The sequence below is a fragment of the Coregonus lavaretus genome (genome assembly GCF_964263955.1).
Source record: "Coregonus lavaretus genome assembly, chromosome: 29".
NCBI lineage: Eukaryota > Metazoa > Chordata > Actinopteri > Salmoniformes > Salmonidae > Coregonus > Coregonus lavaretus.
The window spans coordinates 771,120-789,293 of NC_140016.1; the positions used below are offsets into that span (position 1 = coordinate 771,120).

The following is an 18,174-nucleotide window of genomic DNA, read 5'->3' on the forward strand; positions in this document are numbered from 1 at the left end:
CTCTCTAATCTTGTCTCTCTCTCTCTCACCAGGCTGGCAGGAAGGACAGGAGTGATGCTCTGAACACCGCCATCGACAGGATGACCAAGAAGACTAGGGACCTCCGCAGACAGGTTGGTACATCTCCCTCTCCTCCCATTCCTTCTCCAAAGACCTCCGCAGACAGGTTGGAAAAAATATTTAGTTTCTGTTCTCCTCAAGTACAGCTAATATAACTGTCCAGCTCTCTGACTCTCTCTCTCTCTCTCTCCCCCTGTGTAGCTGCGTAAGGCGGTCATGGATCATGTCTCTGACTCGTTCCTGGAGACCAACGTTCCTCTGCTGGTTCTGATCGAAGCGGCGAAGAATGGTAATGAGAAGGAGGTGAAGGAATACGCCCAGGTGTTCCGCGAGCACGCCAACAAGCTCATCGAGGTACGTCACCAAACCAAACACAAACGTCTTCAACTTTTCTTCTTCAGGCACTGTCTTTAGAAAATCTGCCCGGTACAGTTGAAACTTAGATGAATCTGTAAAGACCACACTGCTCCAGCGTGCCAGGGGCCATCGAAGGTGAGCGTTTGGCCGCTGAAGTCGGTTAAGACGGAGACATTCATTTTTAAAGCGGGCCTTTTTTGCATCGCGCTCTTTCTTGCGCTCTCTCTCTCACTCGTTCTATCTCTCACTCGTTCTATCTCTCACGCGTTCTATTTCTCACGCGTTCTATCTCTCACCCGTTCTATCTCTCACCCGTTCTATCTCTCACCCGTTCTATCTCTCACCCGTTCTATCTCTCACCCGTTCTATCTCTCACCCGTTCTATCTCTCACGCGTTCTATCTCTCACGCGTTCTATCTCTCACCCGTTCTATCTCTCACCCGTTCTATCTCTCACCCGTTCTATCTCTCACCCGTTCTATCTCTCACCCGTTCTATCTCTCACCCGTTCTATCTCTCACGCGTTCTATCTCTCACCCGTTCTATCTCTCACGCGTTCTATCTCTCACCCGTTCTATCTCTCACGCGTTCTATCTCTCACGCGTTCCATCAATCCAATTCTAAGGTGGTTTATTGCCATTGGAAACATACTGTATGTTTATATTCTCTATATATTTAAGCCAGTTGAGAACAAGTTGTCATTTACAACTGCGACCTGGCCAAGATAAAGCAAAGCAACAACACAGAGTTACATATGGGGTAAAACAAAACATAAAGTCAAAAAATACAACAGAAAATATATATACAGTGTGTGCAAATGTAGCAAGTTATGGAGGTAAGGCAAGTGCAAGTGAAATAAACGAAAGTGAGAAAAAGCATGAACAAAAAGCATGAAAAAATGTACAGTAGACATGGTATTCGTAAAGGTTTCAAAAGGATAGACGTTTCAAATGTTATATCAGCTATGAACAGTTTTTGTATTTGTATATATTTTTTGCTGCCTACCTTTTCGGAGGGCAAAACTTCTGCACACATTTTACTTTTTTTGTTTTGTTTACAATAGTTACATAGCAAAAATAATGTAATTTGATATTTTGAAATACGCTATATATACAAAAGTATATGGACACCCCTTCAAATTAGTGGATTCTGCTATTTCAGCCACACCCGTTGCTGACAGGTGTATAAAATCGAGCACACAGCCATGCAATCTCCATTGACTAACATTGGCAGTACAATGGCCTTGCTGAAGAACTGTGACTTTCAACATGGCACCATCATAAGGATGTCACCTTTCCAACAAGTCAGTTTGTCAAATTTCTGCCCTGCTAGAGATGACCCGGTCAACTGTAAGTGCTGTTATTGTGAAGTGGAAACATCCAAAAGGTACCTAAAGATTCTGACCATGAGAAACAAGATTCTCTGGTCTGATGAAACCAAGATTATGCCAAGCGTCACGTCTGGAGGAAACTTGGCACCATCCCTACGGTGAAGCACGGTAGTACAGCATCATGCTGTGGGGATGTATTTCAGCGGCAGGGACTGGGAGACTAGTCAGGATCGAGGCAAAGTAGAGAGAGATCCTTGATGAACACCCCAGTCTGAGGCCCTGAGCAGGTTAAGGTTCACCTTCCAACAGGACAGCGACCCTAAGCACACAGCCAAGACAACGCAGGAGTGGCTTCGGGACAAGTCTCTGAATGTCCTTGAGTGGCCTAGCCAGAGCCCGGACTTGAACCCGATCGAACATCTCTGGAGAGACCTGAAAATAGCTGTGCAGCAACTCTCCCCATCCAACCTGACAGAGCTTGAGAGGATCTGCAGTGAAGAATGGGAGAAATTCCCCAAATACAGGTGTGCCAAGCTTGTAGCGTCATACCCAAGAAGACTCGAGGCTGTAATCGCTGCCAAAGGTGCTAAAACAAAGTACTGAGTAAAGGGTCTGAATACTTATGTAAATGTTATATTTCCTTTTTGAATTTTTAATACATTAGCAAAAAATGTCACTGTTTTTGCTCAACATTATGGGGAATTGTGTGTAGATTGATGGGGGGAAAAACAATTGAATCAATTTTAGAATAAGGCTGTAACGTATCAAAATGTGGATAAAGTCAAGGGATCTGAATACTTTCCGAATGCACTGTACATAGTGTTTTCAGCCATAAAAACATGAGCTTTTAAACCCACCCCTCAGCTACTCTCAGTCCATCCCACCTATCACCCTAACCACACCCCTCAGCTACTCTCAGTCCATCCCACCTATCACCCTAACCCCACCCCTCAGCTACTCTCAGTCCATCCCACCTATCACCCTAACCCCACCCCTCAGCTACTCTCAGTCCATCCCACCTATCACCCTAACCCCACCCCTCAGCTACTCTCAGTCCATCCCACCTATCACCCTAACCCCACCCCTCAGCTACTCTCAGTCCATCCCACCTATCACCCTAACCCCACCCCTCAGCTACTCTCAGTCCATCCCACCTATCACCCTAACCCCACCCCTCAGCTACCCTCAGTCCATCCCACCTATCACCCTAACCCCACCCCTCAGCTACCCTCAGTCCATCCCACCTATCACCCTAACCCCACCCCTCAGCTACTCTCAGTCCATCCCACCTATCACCCTAACCCCACCCCTCAGCTACTCTCAGTCCATCCCACCTATCACCCTAACCCCACCCCTCAGCTACTCTCAGTCCATCCCACCTATCACCCTAACCCCACCCCTCAGCTACTCTCAGTCCATCCCACCTATCACCCTAACCCCACCCCTCAGCTACTCTCAGTCCATCCCACCTATCTCCGTAAACCACCCTCTTATGAGTAATATGTGCCATGTAGTTTTCAGCTGTGATGTTTCACATAAATTCTGAACCTGTCTAATCGCATAGTATCTACAGATTGTAAGTTAATGGTAAATATTTTTTACTAAAATGTATATCATATTGTTGATTGACTATGGTTTTCCAAATCTCCCAACAGTGCTATTTTAAGGGTTCATTTGAGATAAATGTGATTTTTCTGCCATTCCTGAACCTGTGACCAGAAACAAGCTACATGGGGGAAATACCAAAATAAGTGATCTAATGATTCTCTTCATAGCAAAATCTGCTGAGCTGAGATTGTTGTATGCCCCATATACGTAACATTCTATTTGTGGCAAGATTTATTTAGTTGTTGCCAATTTTGGTCTTGAAAGGGCAAAAAAACTAGTTCCTAACCTTCTCCCCCTTCCACTTGCCTCCTCCATTTTTGTGGTAAAGCTGCAGTCAGTTGGTTGTAATTTTGGATAGAGTAAACATTTCCATATGTTTGTGAACTGCACGTGACATAACTCCACCTTTCCTATTCATAATATCATTAACAAAGATGATTCTTTAAAAATATATATAAATACATTTTTTTTTTTTTTTTATCTATTAGTGTATTTCAATTTAACCATATTTGTTGTAATATTTGTCTTTTCTGGAGAATGAAACTGGAATTGCAACCAGCTTTGTATGGCTTGTTTTTTTTTTTTTAGAAAGGGTGATATTTAGAAAAAGGTTCCATTTTCAATTAACTAAAAGTTAGCTGTAATCTGGATAAAGGGAAACCAAGGGTCAAGGCCTTTCTTACTAACCTACTGGAGAACCAGTTTGGGTTTAACAAGAACTTTTGTATGACTGATGCTTTTAGTTAGTTTGTTTTTAATGCTTTAATATTTAATAATTTTAGCCCCCCAAACTAATATTCATTATATAAATAAGCACATTCTATTTTGTCTGGCTTGCCGTTCCAAATAAAGTAAAATATTTTATGCTTAATTTAAAAGACAAATCGTTCGGTGTAAGCAGGGCCGTAAGTAAATAGGTAAACAGGGACATGACTAAAGAGTTAATCAGGGGGATTTTTCCAGAAATAGACAGGTATTTTCCTTTCCATGGCAGCAAGATCTTATCTATTTTTGCTAAAAAAAAAAAAAAAACTTTTTGTAAGCTCTTTTATTTCTTTAGATATATGAAAACCAAGTATGTCCACTTCAGCGTCAGACCATTTTTATTGGTAAACTACACGGTAATGTAAAAGTTGTATTATTTAGCGATCCAATACGTAATATGGTACAAATGATCTAGATCCTCTGAGGATCCAGATTGCGGATTTAATTTCAGTCGACGGCGTACACTGACAACTTTGTTTTTAATCCCTGAATTTCTAGCCTCTCTCGCTCTCTCTACACACCTATATATTATACAGTACCAGTCAAAAGTTTGGACACCTACTCATTCAATGGTTTTTTTAAAAACTATTTTCTAGATTGTAGAATAATAGTGAAGACATCAAAACTATTAAATAACACATATGGAATCATGAAGTAATGAAAAAAGTGTTAAACAAATCAAAATATATTTTAGATTTGAGTTTCTTCAAATAGCCACCATTTGTGTTGATGACAGCTTTGCACACTATTGGCATTCTCTCAACCAGCTTCACCTGGAATGCTTTTCCAACAATCTTGAAGGAGTTCCCACATATGCTGAGCACTTGTTGGCTGCTTTTCCTTCACTTTGCGGTCCAACTCATCCCAAACCATCTCAATTGGGTTGAGATCGGGTGATTGTGGAGGCCAGGTCATCTGATGCAGCACTCCATCACTCTCCTTAGTCAAATAGTTACACAGCCTGGAGGTGTGTTTTGGGTCATTGTTCTGTTGAAAAACAAATGATAGTCCCTCTAAGCGCAAACCAGATGGGATGGCATTTCGCTGCAGAATGCTGTGGTAGCCATGCTGGTTAAGTGTGCCTTGAATTCTAAATAAATCACAGACAGTGTCACCAGCAAAGCACCATCACACCATAACACCTCCTCCATGCTTTAAGGTGGGAAATAACACATGCAGAGATCATCCGTTCACCTACTCTGCGTCTCGCAAAGACACGGCGGTTGAAACCAAAAATCTCAAATTTGGACTCATCAGACCCCAAATTACAGATTTCCACGCCTCTGTCCATTGCTCGTGTTTCTTTGCCCAAGCAAGTCTCTTCTTCTTATTGGTGTCCTTTAGTAGTGGTTTCTTTGCAGCAATTTGTCCATGAAGGCCTTATTCACACAGTCTCCTCTGAACAGTTGATGTTGAGATGTGTCTGTTATTGAACTCTGTGAAGCATTTATTTGGGCTGCAATTTCTGAGGCTGGTAACTAATGAAATGATCCTCTGCAGCAGAGTTAAATCTGGGTCTTCCTTTCCTGTGGCGGTCCTCATGAGAGCCAGTTTCATCATAGCGTTTGATGGTTTTTGCGTCTGCACTTGAAGAAACTTTTAAAGTTCTTGACATTTTCTGGATTGATTGACCTTCATGTCTTAAAGTAATGATGGACTGTCGTTTCTCTTTGCTTATTTGAGCTGTTCTTGCCATAATATGGACTCGGTTTTTTACCAAATAGGGCTATCTTCTGTATACCTTGTAACAACACAACTAACTGGCTCAAAAGAAGGAAAGAAATTCCACAAATTAACTTTTAACAAGGCACACTTGTGAATTGAAATGCATTCCAGGTGACTACCTCATGAAGCTGGTTGAGAGAATGCCAAGAGTGTGCAAAGCTGTCATCATGGCAAAGGGTGGCCACTTTGAAGAATCTCACATTTTTTAAAATATATTTTGATTTGTTTAGGAATTATACACATAACAAAACAAATGGAAAAGGGAAGAAAGAACCGAGTAATAGAAAGTAGAGAAATAAGGGAGTACTGAGGATCAATGTTCTCTCTAAGCTGCATGTGCAGTACCCCTGGGACTGCCGCGCAGAAATACCAGCCCACAGGGAGACTTCACTCAACTTTCTAGAGCAGTGGTCATCAACCGGTCGATCACGATCCACTGGTTGTTTTCCAAGGCGTTCCTAGTCGATCGCCAAACATTTCTGTAAAAAAATCCAACGATAAAGCCAATTTATTTTATTTTATATTTGTCACGGGTTCTTGGCGGTATGTTCACCCGATTCAGCTGCCCTGCGCACCCCATATGCAAACTGTTGCCATTTTTAACCATTTCATGTGTCTGAAGGTACAAACTCTGCCTTCCCGGCGGGCCCAGAGAGCAAATCAAGTGCACTACGGCTGGCCAATCGGATGGCTCAGATGACCGTGTCAGCAGTTTCTGCCATATTGCTTTACCCCCTCATATCAAGGCAGAGTGAAGCAGGGTTTCCACAGGGTGGTCTAACCCAGGTCTAACCCAGGTCTAACCCAGGTCTAACCCAGGTCTAACCCAGGTCTAACCCAGGTCTAACCATGGGCTCAGTCATATCAAGGCAGAGTGAAGCAGGGTTTCCACAGGGTGGTCTAACCCAGGTCTAACCCAGGTCTAACCCAGGTCTAACCCAGGTCTAACCCAGGTCTAACCCAGGTCTAACCCAGGTCTAACCCAGGTCTAACCCAGGTCTAACCATGGGCTCAGTCATATCAAGGCAGAGTGAAGCAGGGTTTCCACAGGGTGGTCTAACCCAGGTCTAACCCAGGTCTAACCCAGGTCTAACCCAGGTCTAACCCAGGTCTAACCCAGGTCTAACCCAGGTCTAACCCAGGTCTAACCCAGGTCTAACCATGGGCTCAGTCATATCAAGGCAGAGTGAAGCAGGGTTTCCACAGGGTGGTCTAACCCAGGTCTAACCCAGGTCTAACCCAGGTCTAACCCAGGTCTAACCCAGGTCTAACCCAGGTCTAACCCAGGTCTAACCATGGGCTCAGTCATATCAAGGCAGAGTGAAGCAGGGTTTCCACAGGGTGGTCTAACCCAGGTCTAACCCAGGTCTAACCCAGGTCTAACCCAGGTCTAACCCAGGTCTAACCCAGGTCTAACCCAGGTCTAACCATGGGCTCAGTCATATCAAGGCAGAGTGAAGCAGGGTTTCCACAGGGTGGTCTAACCCAGGTCTAACCCAGGTCTAACCCAGGTCTAACCCAGGTCTAACCCAGGTCTAACCATGGGCTCAGTCATATCAAGGCAGAGTGAAGCAGGGTTTCCACAGGGTGGTCTAACCCAGGTCTAACCCAGGTCTAACCCAGGTCTAACCCAGGTCTAACCCAGGTCTAACCCAGGTCTAACCCAGGTCTAACCCAGGTCTAACCCAGGTCTAACCATGGGCTCAGTCATATCAAGGCAGAGTGAAGCAGGGTTTCCACAGGGTGGTCTAACCCAGGTCTAACCCAGGTCTAACCCAGGTCTAACCATGGGCTCAGTCATATCAAGGCAGAGTGAAGCAGGGTTTCCACAGGGTGGTCTAACCCAGGTCTAACCATGGGCTCAGATGGTTAAAAAAATCTAACTGGGAGAAAGAAACCTCGTCTGTGTGTGTGTGTGCTATGGTACTAGGGAAAGCTGTTATTGCAGTAGGTTGTTCTACTTCCAGTAAGACTAGGGAGTAAAGCAGTATGTTGCTTTTCTCTTCTCAGCTTTGAGATAGTCTTTATCTTTACAAGGTTCTGGAGATCTGGAGATGTCATGCGTCCATGTGGTTACTTAGGTAAAGTAAACATTACGATGGAGTTTTGTTATGTAGTTGGGCTCTTGTCAAAAGTAGTTTCCTCTGGAAAATAAAATGTAGCAGTGGAGGGGGAGTTGCAGAAATACTTCCATGTTTCCCCTTTCAACTGTGTCAGGTGTTAGCTAGTTTACTGGTTAGCTAGGTATTCATCTGTGTCAGGTGTTAGCTAGTTACTGGTTAGCTAGGTCTTCATCTGTCCTGGTGTTAGCTAGTTTACTGGTTAGCTAGGTCTTCATCTGTCCTGGTGTTAGCTAGTTACTGGTTAGCTAGGTCTTCATCTGTCCTGGTGTTAGCTAGTTACTGGTTAGCTAGGTCTTCATCTGTCCTGGTGTTAGCTAGTTTACTGGTTAGCTAGGTCTTCATCTGTCCTGGTGTTAGCTAGTTTACTGGTTAGCTAGGTCTTCATCTGTGTCAGGTGTTAGCTAGTTACTGGTTAGCTAGGTCTTCATCTGTCCTGGTGTTAGCTAGTTTACTGTCCCAACGCTCTAACCGCTAGGTGTGTGTGTTCACTGTGTCGGTGTCCAATACGAAGGAAGTTAGAGGTTGCGCAATGACTGGAAGTGTCTGGGTATCTGCTAGCAAATACAGTACCATATTTTTTTATTTTCTTTATTTAACCAGGAAAGCCAGTTGAGAACAAGTTCTCATTTACAACTGCGACCTGGCCAAGATAATGCAAAGCAGTGCTGTAAAAACAACACAGTTACATATGGAATAAACAAAACGTACAGTCAATAACACAATAGAAAATCTATATACAGTGTGTGCAAATGTAGTAAGTTATGGAGGTAAGGCAATAAATAGGCCATAGTGCAAAATAATTACAATTATAGTTTAGTATTAACACTGGAGTGATAGATGTGCAGAAGATGATGTGCAAATAGAGATACTGGGGTGCAAATTGGCAAAATAAATAACAATGTAAATAACAAAATGGGGATGAGGTAGTTGGGTGGACTAATTATAGATGGGCTGTGTACAGGTGCAGTGATCGGTAAGCTGCTCTGACAACTGATGCTTAAAGATAGTGAGGGAGATAAGAGTCTCCAGCTTCAGAGATTTTTGCAGTTCGTTCCAGTCATTTGCAGCAGAGAACTTCCAGTCATTATGCTAAAGCTAGCTAGCAACTTCAAACTGCACGCAGAGACATAAAAATGGTATCCACAAGTTAATCTGACTCTGGGGAAGTCGATAAAGGGCCTCATTGCCAACATCCCAAAGTATCCCTTTAGGCTGCAGAGGGTACAGAGCTGTGATTTCTCACTCAGTTCCCTTTATAGTGCCCTACCTTTTGACCAGGGCTCTTAGGGGTCTGATCAAAAGTAGGGCAGGATGTAGGGAATGGGGTGCTATTAGGGACACAGACTAGTGTCTCCTACCCCAGTACTGTCACACTCCCAGTGTTCTTGGACCACCCTGTAACACTGACGTGACTGGAGAAAAGAAAATGGTGGAAGCATCGTTATGTTGTAACAATATGGTGAAGCATCGTTATGTTTTAGAAATATGGTGGAAGCTCATCATTAGGCTGGCTTTCACCTGGTCACTTCTTTCAGATCGGAGGGAAGGGAGGGGAGGAGTGGACATAGGAGTGGACATAGGAGTGGACATAGGAGTGGACATAGGAGTGGACATAGGAGTGGACATAGGAGAGGAGGTATAGTTGAAGGCCATGGAGACAGTCCTAGACTTAGTTCCCCTGTACCCCAGTACAGATCCACAGTGTGCAGCTAGACATCCTTTGTCCCTGACTTCCTGCCACGTCAATAGTCCAAGCAGGAACACACTGTAGGCATTACTGTACTAGGCTGCAGAACAGTCACCCAGCCAGACACCCAGGTGACCAGTCACCCAGGCAACCAGACAGTAGCATGCTCACTAACCAGTAACCATAGAGATAATGTTCTATTTAATTACATGCGAGTGTCTGCAGAACGTCACAAGGACACGTCACCACTCGCTGTGTAGAATGACTCATTTTACATTTAATCATTTTAATAATCACATGTAAAGTGTTGGTCCCATGTTTCATGAGCTGAAATAAAAGATCCCAGAAATGTTCCATATGCACAAAAAGCTTATTTCTCTCTAATTTTGTGCGCAAATTTGTTTACATCCCTGTTAGTGAGCATTTCTCCTTTGCCAAGACATAATCCATCCACCTGATAGGTTTGGCATATCAAGCTGATTAAACAACGTCATCATTACACAGGTGCACCCTGTGCCTGGGACAATAAGGCCACTCTAAAATGTACACTTTTGTCACACAACAATGTCACAGATGTCTCAAGTTTTTAGGGAGCGTGCAATTGGCATGCTGACTGCAGGAATGTCCACCAGAGCTGTTTCCAGAGAATTGAATGTTAATTTCTCTACCATAAGCCGCTTCCATCTTTTATTTATTTATGTGACAGTAAGTCCAACTGTGCTCACAACCGCAGACCATGTGTATGGCGTCGTGTGGGCGAGCGGTTTGCTAATGTCAACGTTGTGAACAGAGTGCCCCATGGTGGCGGTGGGGTTATGGTATGGGCAGGCATAAGCTACAGACAACTAACACAATTGCATTTTATCGATGGCAATTTGAATGCACAGAGATACCGTGACGAGTTCCTGAGGCCCATTGTCGTGCCATTCATCCGCCGCCATCACCTCTGTTTCAGCATGATAATGCACAGCCCCATGTCACAAGGATCTGTACACAATTCCTGGAAGCTGAAAATGTCCCAGTTCTTCCATGGCCTTAATACTCACAAAACATGTCACCTAATGAGCATGTTTGGGATGCTCTGGATCGACGTGTACGACAGCGTGTTCCAGTTCCCCCACCCAATATCCAGCAACTTTCACACAGCCATTGAAGAGTGGGACAACATTCCACAGGCCACAATCAACAGCCTGATCAACTCTATGCGAAGGAGATGTGTCGCGCTGCATGAAGCAAATGGTGGTCACCCGATACTGACTGGTTTTCTGATCCACGCCCCTACCTTAAAAAAAAATAAAAAATGTTATCTGTGACCAACAGATGCATATCTGTATTCCCAGTCATGTGAAATCCATAGATTAGGGCCCAATGAATGTATTTCAACTGATTGATTTCCTTATATGAGCTGTAACTAGGGCTGTTGTGGTGACTGCATAATTGCCACACCGGCAGTCATGAGTCAATACCGCAGTAAAATTCCACGTGACCGTTATGTCACGGTAATCTCCTCTTATCCACTCTGGACATGCTTTGGTAGTACCCAACTAGCTAACTACCATCAGGTCCTAATGGCCTGGGACTCAGGGCTCTATTGTCCCTCTAACCATCAGGTCCTAATGGCCTGGTACTCAGCGCTCTATTGTCCCTCTAACCATCAGGTCCTAATGGCCTGGTACTCAGGGCTCTATTGTCCCTCTAACCATCAGGTCCTAATGGCCTGGTATTCAGGGATCTATTGTCCCTCTAACCATCAGGTCCTAATGACCTGGTACTCAGGGCTCTATTGTCCCTCTAACCATCAGGTCCTAATGACCTGGTACTCAGGGCTCTATTGTCCCTCTAACCATCAGGTCCTAATGGCCTGGTACTCAGGGCTCTATTGTCCCTCTAACCATCAGGTCCTAATGGCCTGGTACTCAGGGCTCTATAGTCCCTCTAACCATCAGGTCCTAATGGCCTGGGACTCAGGGCTCTATTGTCCCTCTAACCATCAGGTCCTAATGGCCTGGTATTCAGGGATCTATTGTCCCTCTAACCATCAGGTCCTAATGACCTGGTACTCAGGGCTCTATTGTCCCTCTAACCATCAGGTCCTAATGGCCTGGTACTCAGGACTCTATTGTCCCTCTAACCATCAGGTCCTAATGGCCTGGTACTCAGGACTCTATTGTCCCTCTAACCATCAGGTCCTAATGGCCTGGTACTCAGGGCTCTATTGTCCCTCTAACCATCAGGTCCTAATGGCCTGGTACTCAGGGCTCTATTGTCCCTCTAACCATCAGGTCCTAATGGCCTGGTACTCAGGGCTCTATTGTCCCTCTAACCATCAGGTCCTAATGGCCTGGTACTCAGGGCTCTATTGTCCCTCTAACCATCAGGTCCTAATGGCCTGGTACTCAGGGCTCTATTGTCCCTCTAACCACTCTGACATCAATGTAAATGCAATCTAAAATCACATCAAACACTTATCATCAAACAGTATCATGCTTTTAAAACTCACCTCACTGTGATGATCAATTTGAAGAAAGAAGTTCAACAGCAAGTTGAAGATGAGTGTAAAACATGGTACTTGTGGATGTTGTTTCAAACACAACGAAATGGACAGCGCTTTCTAAGGTGATGATTAATTCATAACAATCTAATGCATATTAGAGATTATGCACCCCCCCCCAAAATAAAAAAAATGCCTGAATTAAAACTGATTGTGCTCTTACACAATACCTAGTCTAACACATATTATGCATGGCAGAAAAACACAAAACAAAACTGATTGAAGATGTCTTTGGTACGTCATTGTTCTAGCCTACACTCCACAATTAAACACATTTGAATAATCTCCTTTGAGCGTGGACTGTATTATTATGCATACTGGATGGACTGCTTACCTCATGCTACGCTGCTACAAAATGTCTATCCATGAGTCTGGGAGAGAACGTATAACCCTAGTCGATGCTGTTGGTTCATTGATTGTGCAGGGTGGCATACAGTTAGTGAATTTGTATATGATTTTGAATAGCCTAGTAATAGGGATGATTTTTTATTTTCATAATTAATAGGCTGACACATTACCTTTTTAGCTACAGAATCTCACCACCATGCGTTTCCATCTCCTCTCGCTCCTTTATTCCTTTCTCAAGCGCGCAGATGGGCTGTCAACGGTTAAGTGAAATATGTTTCGTTGCGAAAACATGTTACAATCGATGTTCCAGAACAGATTTCACTTGGTTTCCCAAATTAAGCGCTGAGTCGCTGCAGGAACAGGGTTGGAGAGCCCATGGCATACAGAGTTTGGGCAGAATATCACCTGTCGCGCAGCGAGAGCATGCTCCTCAAACAGTGCTTGATGCATGTAGAGAAATGTTTATTTCTTTCTCAGCTGTTCATATTAAGCACAGCTCCACTATAAAACGCTATTTCGAGTACATACGGATTACATGTATTTTTTCCCCTTCCCCTGTTCCTGCCCATTTGATAATGGGGCATTGTAAATTTAAACAAATTTGACATATTAGTAAAGACAAGATTCAATTGAGAATAGTCTGATGGGTAAAAATATGATCACTTGATGAGAGAACAGCTGTGCAGCCTGACTAAAATAAATTGATTCATTGTGATGGTGTATATTAAATTGATATATTTACTTTTTTTTTATGTAGATGTTCCAAAGGTGTGCATCAGCTGCTTGTATGCAGCTTGTATCCCCTGTAGTTCAGTTGGTAGAGCATGGCGCTTGCAACGCCAGGGTTGTGGGTTTCGTTTCCCACGGGGGGCCAGTATGAAAATGTATGCACTCACTTAACCGTAAGTCGCTTTGGATAAGAGTGTCTGCTAAATGACTAAAATGTAAATGTCTATGTATGCGTGAAGCCCTGGAGTTGCTAAACTTGTTTGTTAATTAACGTTCAATTACCGTGAGACCGGCAGACTTTTGCATCCCGAACTGTAACTCAGGACCGTCTTTGAAATTGTTGCACGTTGCGTTTTTATATTTTTGTTCAGTATATGTAAAGTGTACAACTGTGAAGCATATACTGAGTTATGACTATAGAGAACCTCAGATCTGTGTGTAGGAGTCAACCAGTTGACATATATACAAAAGTATGTGGACACCCCTTCAAATTAGTGGATTCGGCTATTTCAGCCACACCCGTTGCTGACAGGTGTATAAAATCGAGCACACCGCCATGCAATCTCCATAGACAAACACTGGCAGTAGAATAGCCTTACTGAAGAACTCAGTGACTTTCAACGTGTCACCGTCATAGGATGCCACCTTTCCAACAAGTCAGTTCATCAAATTTCTGCCCTGCAGGAGCTGCCCTGGTCAACTTTAAGTGCTGTTACTGCTGAAATCCTTTTCCTGTTTCGGCATGACGATGCCCCCGTGCACAAAGCGAGGTCCATACATAAATGGTTTGTTGAGATCGGTGTGGAAGAACTTGACTGACCTGCACAGAGCCCCGACCTCAACCCCATCGAACACCTTTGGGATGAATTGGAACGCCGACTGCGAGCCAAGGCCTAATCGCCCAACATCAGCGTCCGACCTCACTAATGCGCTTGTGGCTGAATGGAAGCAAGTCCCCGCAGCAATGTTCCAACATCTAGTGGAAAGCCTTCCCAGAAGAGTGGAGGCTGTTATAGCAGCAAAGGGGGGACCAACTCCATATTAATGCCCATGATTTTGCAGTGAGATATTCTACGAGCAGGTGTTCACATGCTTTTGGTGATGTAGTGTAGTTAATCCAGAGATTCTTACCTTTGCCTCGATTCGGCAGTCTCGTCCAGATCATCATGGCATTTGTAGTTCTTTATGATAGCCACATTAGCAGCTAATTAGCGTTTCATTTTTGGGGGGTAAATACAGGCAAATATATTGATAAAACCTTGTCCTAGAGAGATTTACACGGTTATCAAAACATCACGCCACGAAACACAGACCTTATTTAAAGTTTTTTTTTGAATGGGAAAAATGAATGATGGAAAAACGATTAGAAACATTTCCTTGTCCACACCCTTTTGGTCATGTGGTGTACTGTTTGATATGGCTTTAACCTATTAGAGCGCCTTGTGGTGTACTGTTTGATATGGCTTTAACCTATTAGAGCGCCTTGTGGTGTACTGTTTGATATGGCTTTAACCTATTAGAGCGCCTTGTGATTTGTTTCGCTGTTGGATGGCAATGCTGACACACTATACATTAGATTATATATTAAAAGCTGGCACCATACCATAAGATTCTGGCCAATTGCATTTACATTAACATCATTTAGCAGACGCTCTTATCCAGAGCGACTTACAAATTGGTGCATTCAATTTATGAAAGCCAGTGGGACAAGCACTTGTTTTTTTTTTTTAAGGGGGGGGGGGGGGGGGGTGTTTGAAGGATTACTTTATACTATTTATTCCTTAAAGAGGTTTATCGGGTTTCAAGTGTCTCCGGAAGGTAGTCAGTGATTCCGCTGTTGCGACGGTGTTTATGAATCAGTCCTAAACCTGTGGCCGTCCTCCTTGGCTCTTCTCTCATCCAGTTTCTCTTCATTATTGAAAAGTCCTGACTGTTATTTACACCGGGTATTGATGAATCAATTCCCTGGGTGTTGATATTAAGGTAATCGGAAGGTAACCGGTGGTTTTTCAGCTAATAACTCACTATACATGCTTTACGGCCGAGAGACAGGGCTTCCTTACCCCCTTTATAAATGGATTTAATCTACCGGAGTGAATTAAGAGTGACAGAATATATCAAAACCAGTATGTTTAGTTGAATGTCATTAATACAATTCCGAACATGTTAGAACATTTGTCCATTAAATGGTTATGTAATTTACTGTCCCTAGCTGAGGCTCCTTGTTTCAGATTATAAGTGGCATGTCTGGAACAGATTGATTTCTGCTTTAGCAATATAACCACTGATGCTCCTTTTTCCATTACCCCCAAGATGCATTGTGATAGATGTTATACTGAATCAACAGCAGGGGACCAGTGGTAGGCAGGTACTAGGGCTGGGTCATATGGCCTACAAATCTGAACTGCATAAAAAATATATATTAATATCCTCTAAATCAGCTTTGTTGTACAATTTTTAAGGTAATACTGCATGTCAAACGGTCACTAATCAAATCAAGCTTAATCTTTACAGCACATTTAAGACATGGAATGTGCTTCACAGGAACGAAACAAAACAAAAAACATGAAAATAAAAGCTGAAATATTTACCACACAACAAACATGAGATACACATTTTAAAGAATGACAAAAACTGAATGTCTAAAAAGCACGCTAAGGAAAAGCAAAGCTAAAAAGATTCCTTTAAATATCTCTTCTAAATATGTCCACAGTTTAGATCCCCCTCAGGTTCTCTGGCAGGCTTTTCCATATATAACTAAAGGCTGCCTCTCCAAGCCTCTTGGTCCTAGGCGTTGGTGGAGTTAAAAGGTCAGTGCCAGAGGACCTGAGGGACCTACTGGGTACATTACTTAAAAGCATGTCTGACGTGTATTGGGGTGGACCAATAGAATAATCTTAAAATTAATTCTAAACCTCACAGGCAGCCAGTGCAGAGACCTTTTAATACCAGTGTAATGTGTGCTCTCCATCAGGTTTTGGTCAGTACTCGTGCTGCAGCATTCTGTATGTTTTGCAGTTGACCAATGGCTTTCTTGGGTAGACCAGACAGGAGAGCATTACAGTAGTCAAGCCTGCTTGTAATAAAAGCATGGATGAGTCTGTCTGTATCAGCCTGAGAGAGAAACGGCCGCATCTTGGCAATGTTCCTCGTGTGTTAAACACTATTTTGTTCACATACCTAATGTGTGATTCGAAATGTAATTCAGAATTTAAACTAACACCTGGGTTTTTTACCTGGTGTTTTATCTTTTATTGTCCGTGAATTAAAATGTGCAGCCATATTCTCTCTCTGTGCTTTGGCTCCAACAATAAGTACCTCGGTCTTCTCTTGACCCCTGATCTCTGGCGCCGACGAAGATGGCAACCAGGAATACGACTTTCCCGAAGCAGATCCTTTGTTTGCGGAGAAGAGGCACTCGGAGCGGCCTGCTGGTTCCAAGTATATTACTCGCCAATGTTCAGTGTTTGGATAACAAAGTCGACGAGCTCAGGGCAAGGATTTCTTTCCAGAGAGACATCAGGGCCTCTAACATACTTTGTTTCACGGAAACATGGCTCTCTGGGGATATTCTGTCGAAATCGGTCCAGCCAGATGGGTTCTCAGTTCATCGCGCAGACAGGAATAAAGATCTCTCCCGAGAAGCAGAAGGGCGGAGGTGTGTGTTTCATGATTAACGACTCATGGTGTAATTGTAGTAACATACAGGAACTCGAGTCCTTCTGTTCACCCGACCTAGAATACCTCACAATCAAATGCCGACCGTATTATCTCCCAAGATAATTTTCTTCGGTTATAGTCACGGCCGTGTATATCCCCCCTCAAGCCGATACCACGACGGCCCTCAAAGAACTTCACTGGACTTTATGCAAACTGGAAACCACATATTCTGAGGCTGCATTTATTGTAGCTGGGTATTTTAACAAATCAAATTTGAGGACTAGGCTGCCGAAGTTCTATCAACATATCGACTGTTGTACTCGGGCTGCTAAAATTCTCGACCATTGCTATTCGAATTTCCGGGATGGTTATAAGGCCCTCCCCCGCCCTCCTTTCGGCAAATCTGACCACGACTCCATTTTGCTCCTCCCTTCCTATAGGCAGAAACTCAAACAGGAAGTACCCGTGCTAAGGCCTATTCAACGCTGTTCTGACCAATCAGAATCTATGCTTCAAGATTGTTTTCATCACGTGGACTGGGATATGTTCCGGGTAGCTTGCGTAAATAATTTAGACGAATACACTGAAACGGTGACTGAGTTTATCAGGAAGCGTATTAGTATTGTTGTGCCCACTGTGACTATTAAATCCTACCCTAACCAGAAACCGTGGATAGATGGCAGCATTCGCACAAAACTGAAAGTGCGAACCACCACATTCAACCATGGCAAGGTGACTGGGAATATGGCAGAATACAAACAGTGTAGCTACTCACTCCGCAAGGCAATTAAACTGGCAAAACATGAGTATAAAGACAAATTGGAGTCGCAATTCAATGGCTCAGACACAAGACGTATGTGGCAGGGTCTACAGACAATCACGGACTACAAAAGGAAAACCAGCCAAAGTCTCGCTTCCGGACAAGCTAAACACCTTCTTTGCCCGCTTTGAGGATAACACAGTGCCACCGACGAGGCCCACTACCAAGGACTGTGGCCTCTCCTTCTCCGTAGCCGACGTGAGTAAGACATTTAAGCATGTTAACCTCCAAGGCTGCCGGCCCAGACGGCATCCCTAGTCGTGTCCTCAGAGCATGTGCAGACCAGCTGGCTGGTGTGTTTACGGACATATTCAATCTCTCCCTATCCCAGTCTGCTGTCCCCACATGCGTCAAGATGGCCACCATTGTTCCTGTACCCAAGAAAGTAAAGGTAACTGAACAAAATGACTAT

General features: G+C 43.7%; 1 protein-coding gene across 5 annotated transcripts in view; it reads left to right on the forward strand.

The window, feature by feature from the left end:
• ctnna1 (catenin (cadherin-associated protein), alpha 1) overlaps positions 1-18,174 on the forward strand; it is a 216,551-nt gene that overhangs the window by 105,811 nt on the left and 92,566 nt on the right. For all 5 annotated transcript variants that reach the window (XR_014610225.1, XM_084147311.1, XM_084147309.1 and 2 more), the window contains exons 9-10: positions 33-113; positions 262-414. Coding sequence is in view for 4 of the 5 variants with exons in the window: in XM_084147311.1 (XP_084003437.1) it covers positions 33-113; positions 262-414 (234 nt within the window). In the remaining variant the exon portion in view is untranslated. The remainder of the gene's footprint in view (positions 1-32; positions 114-261; positions 415-18,174) is intronic.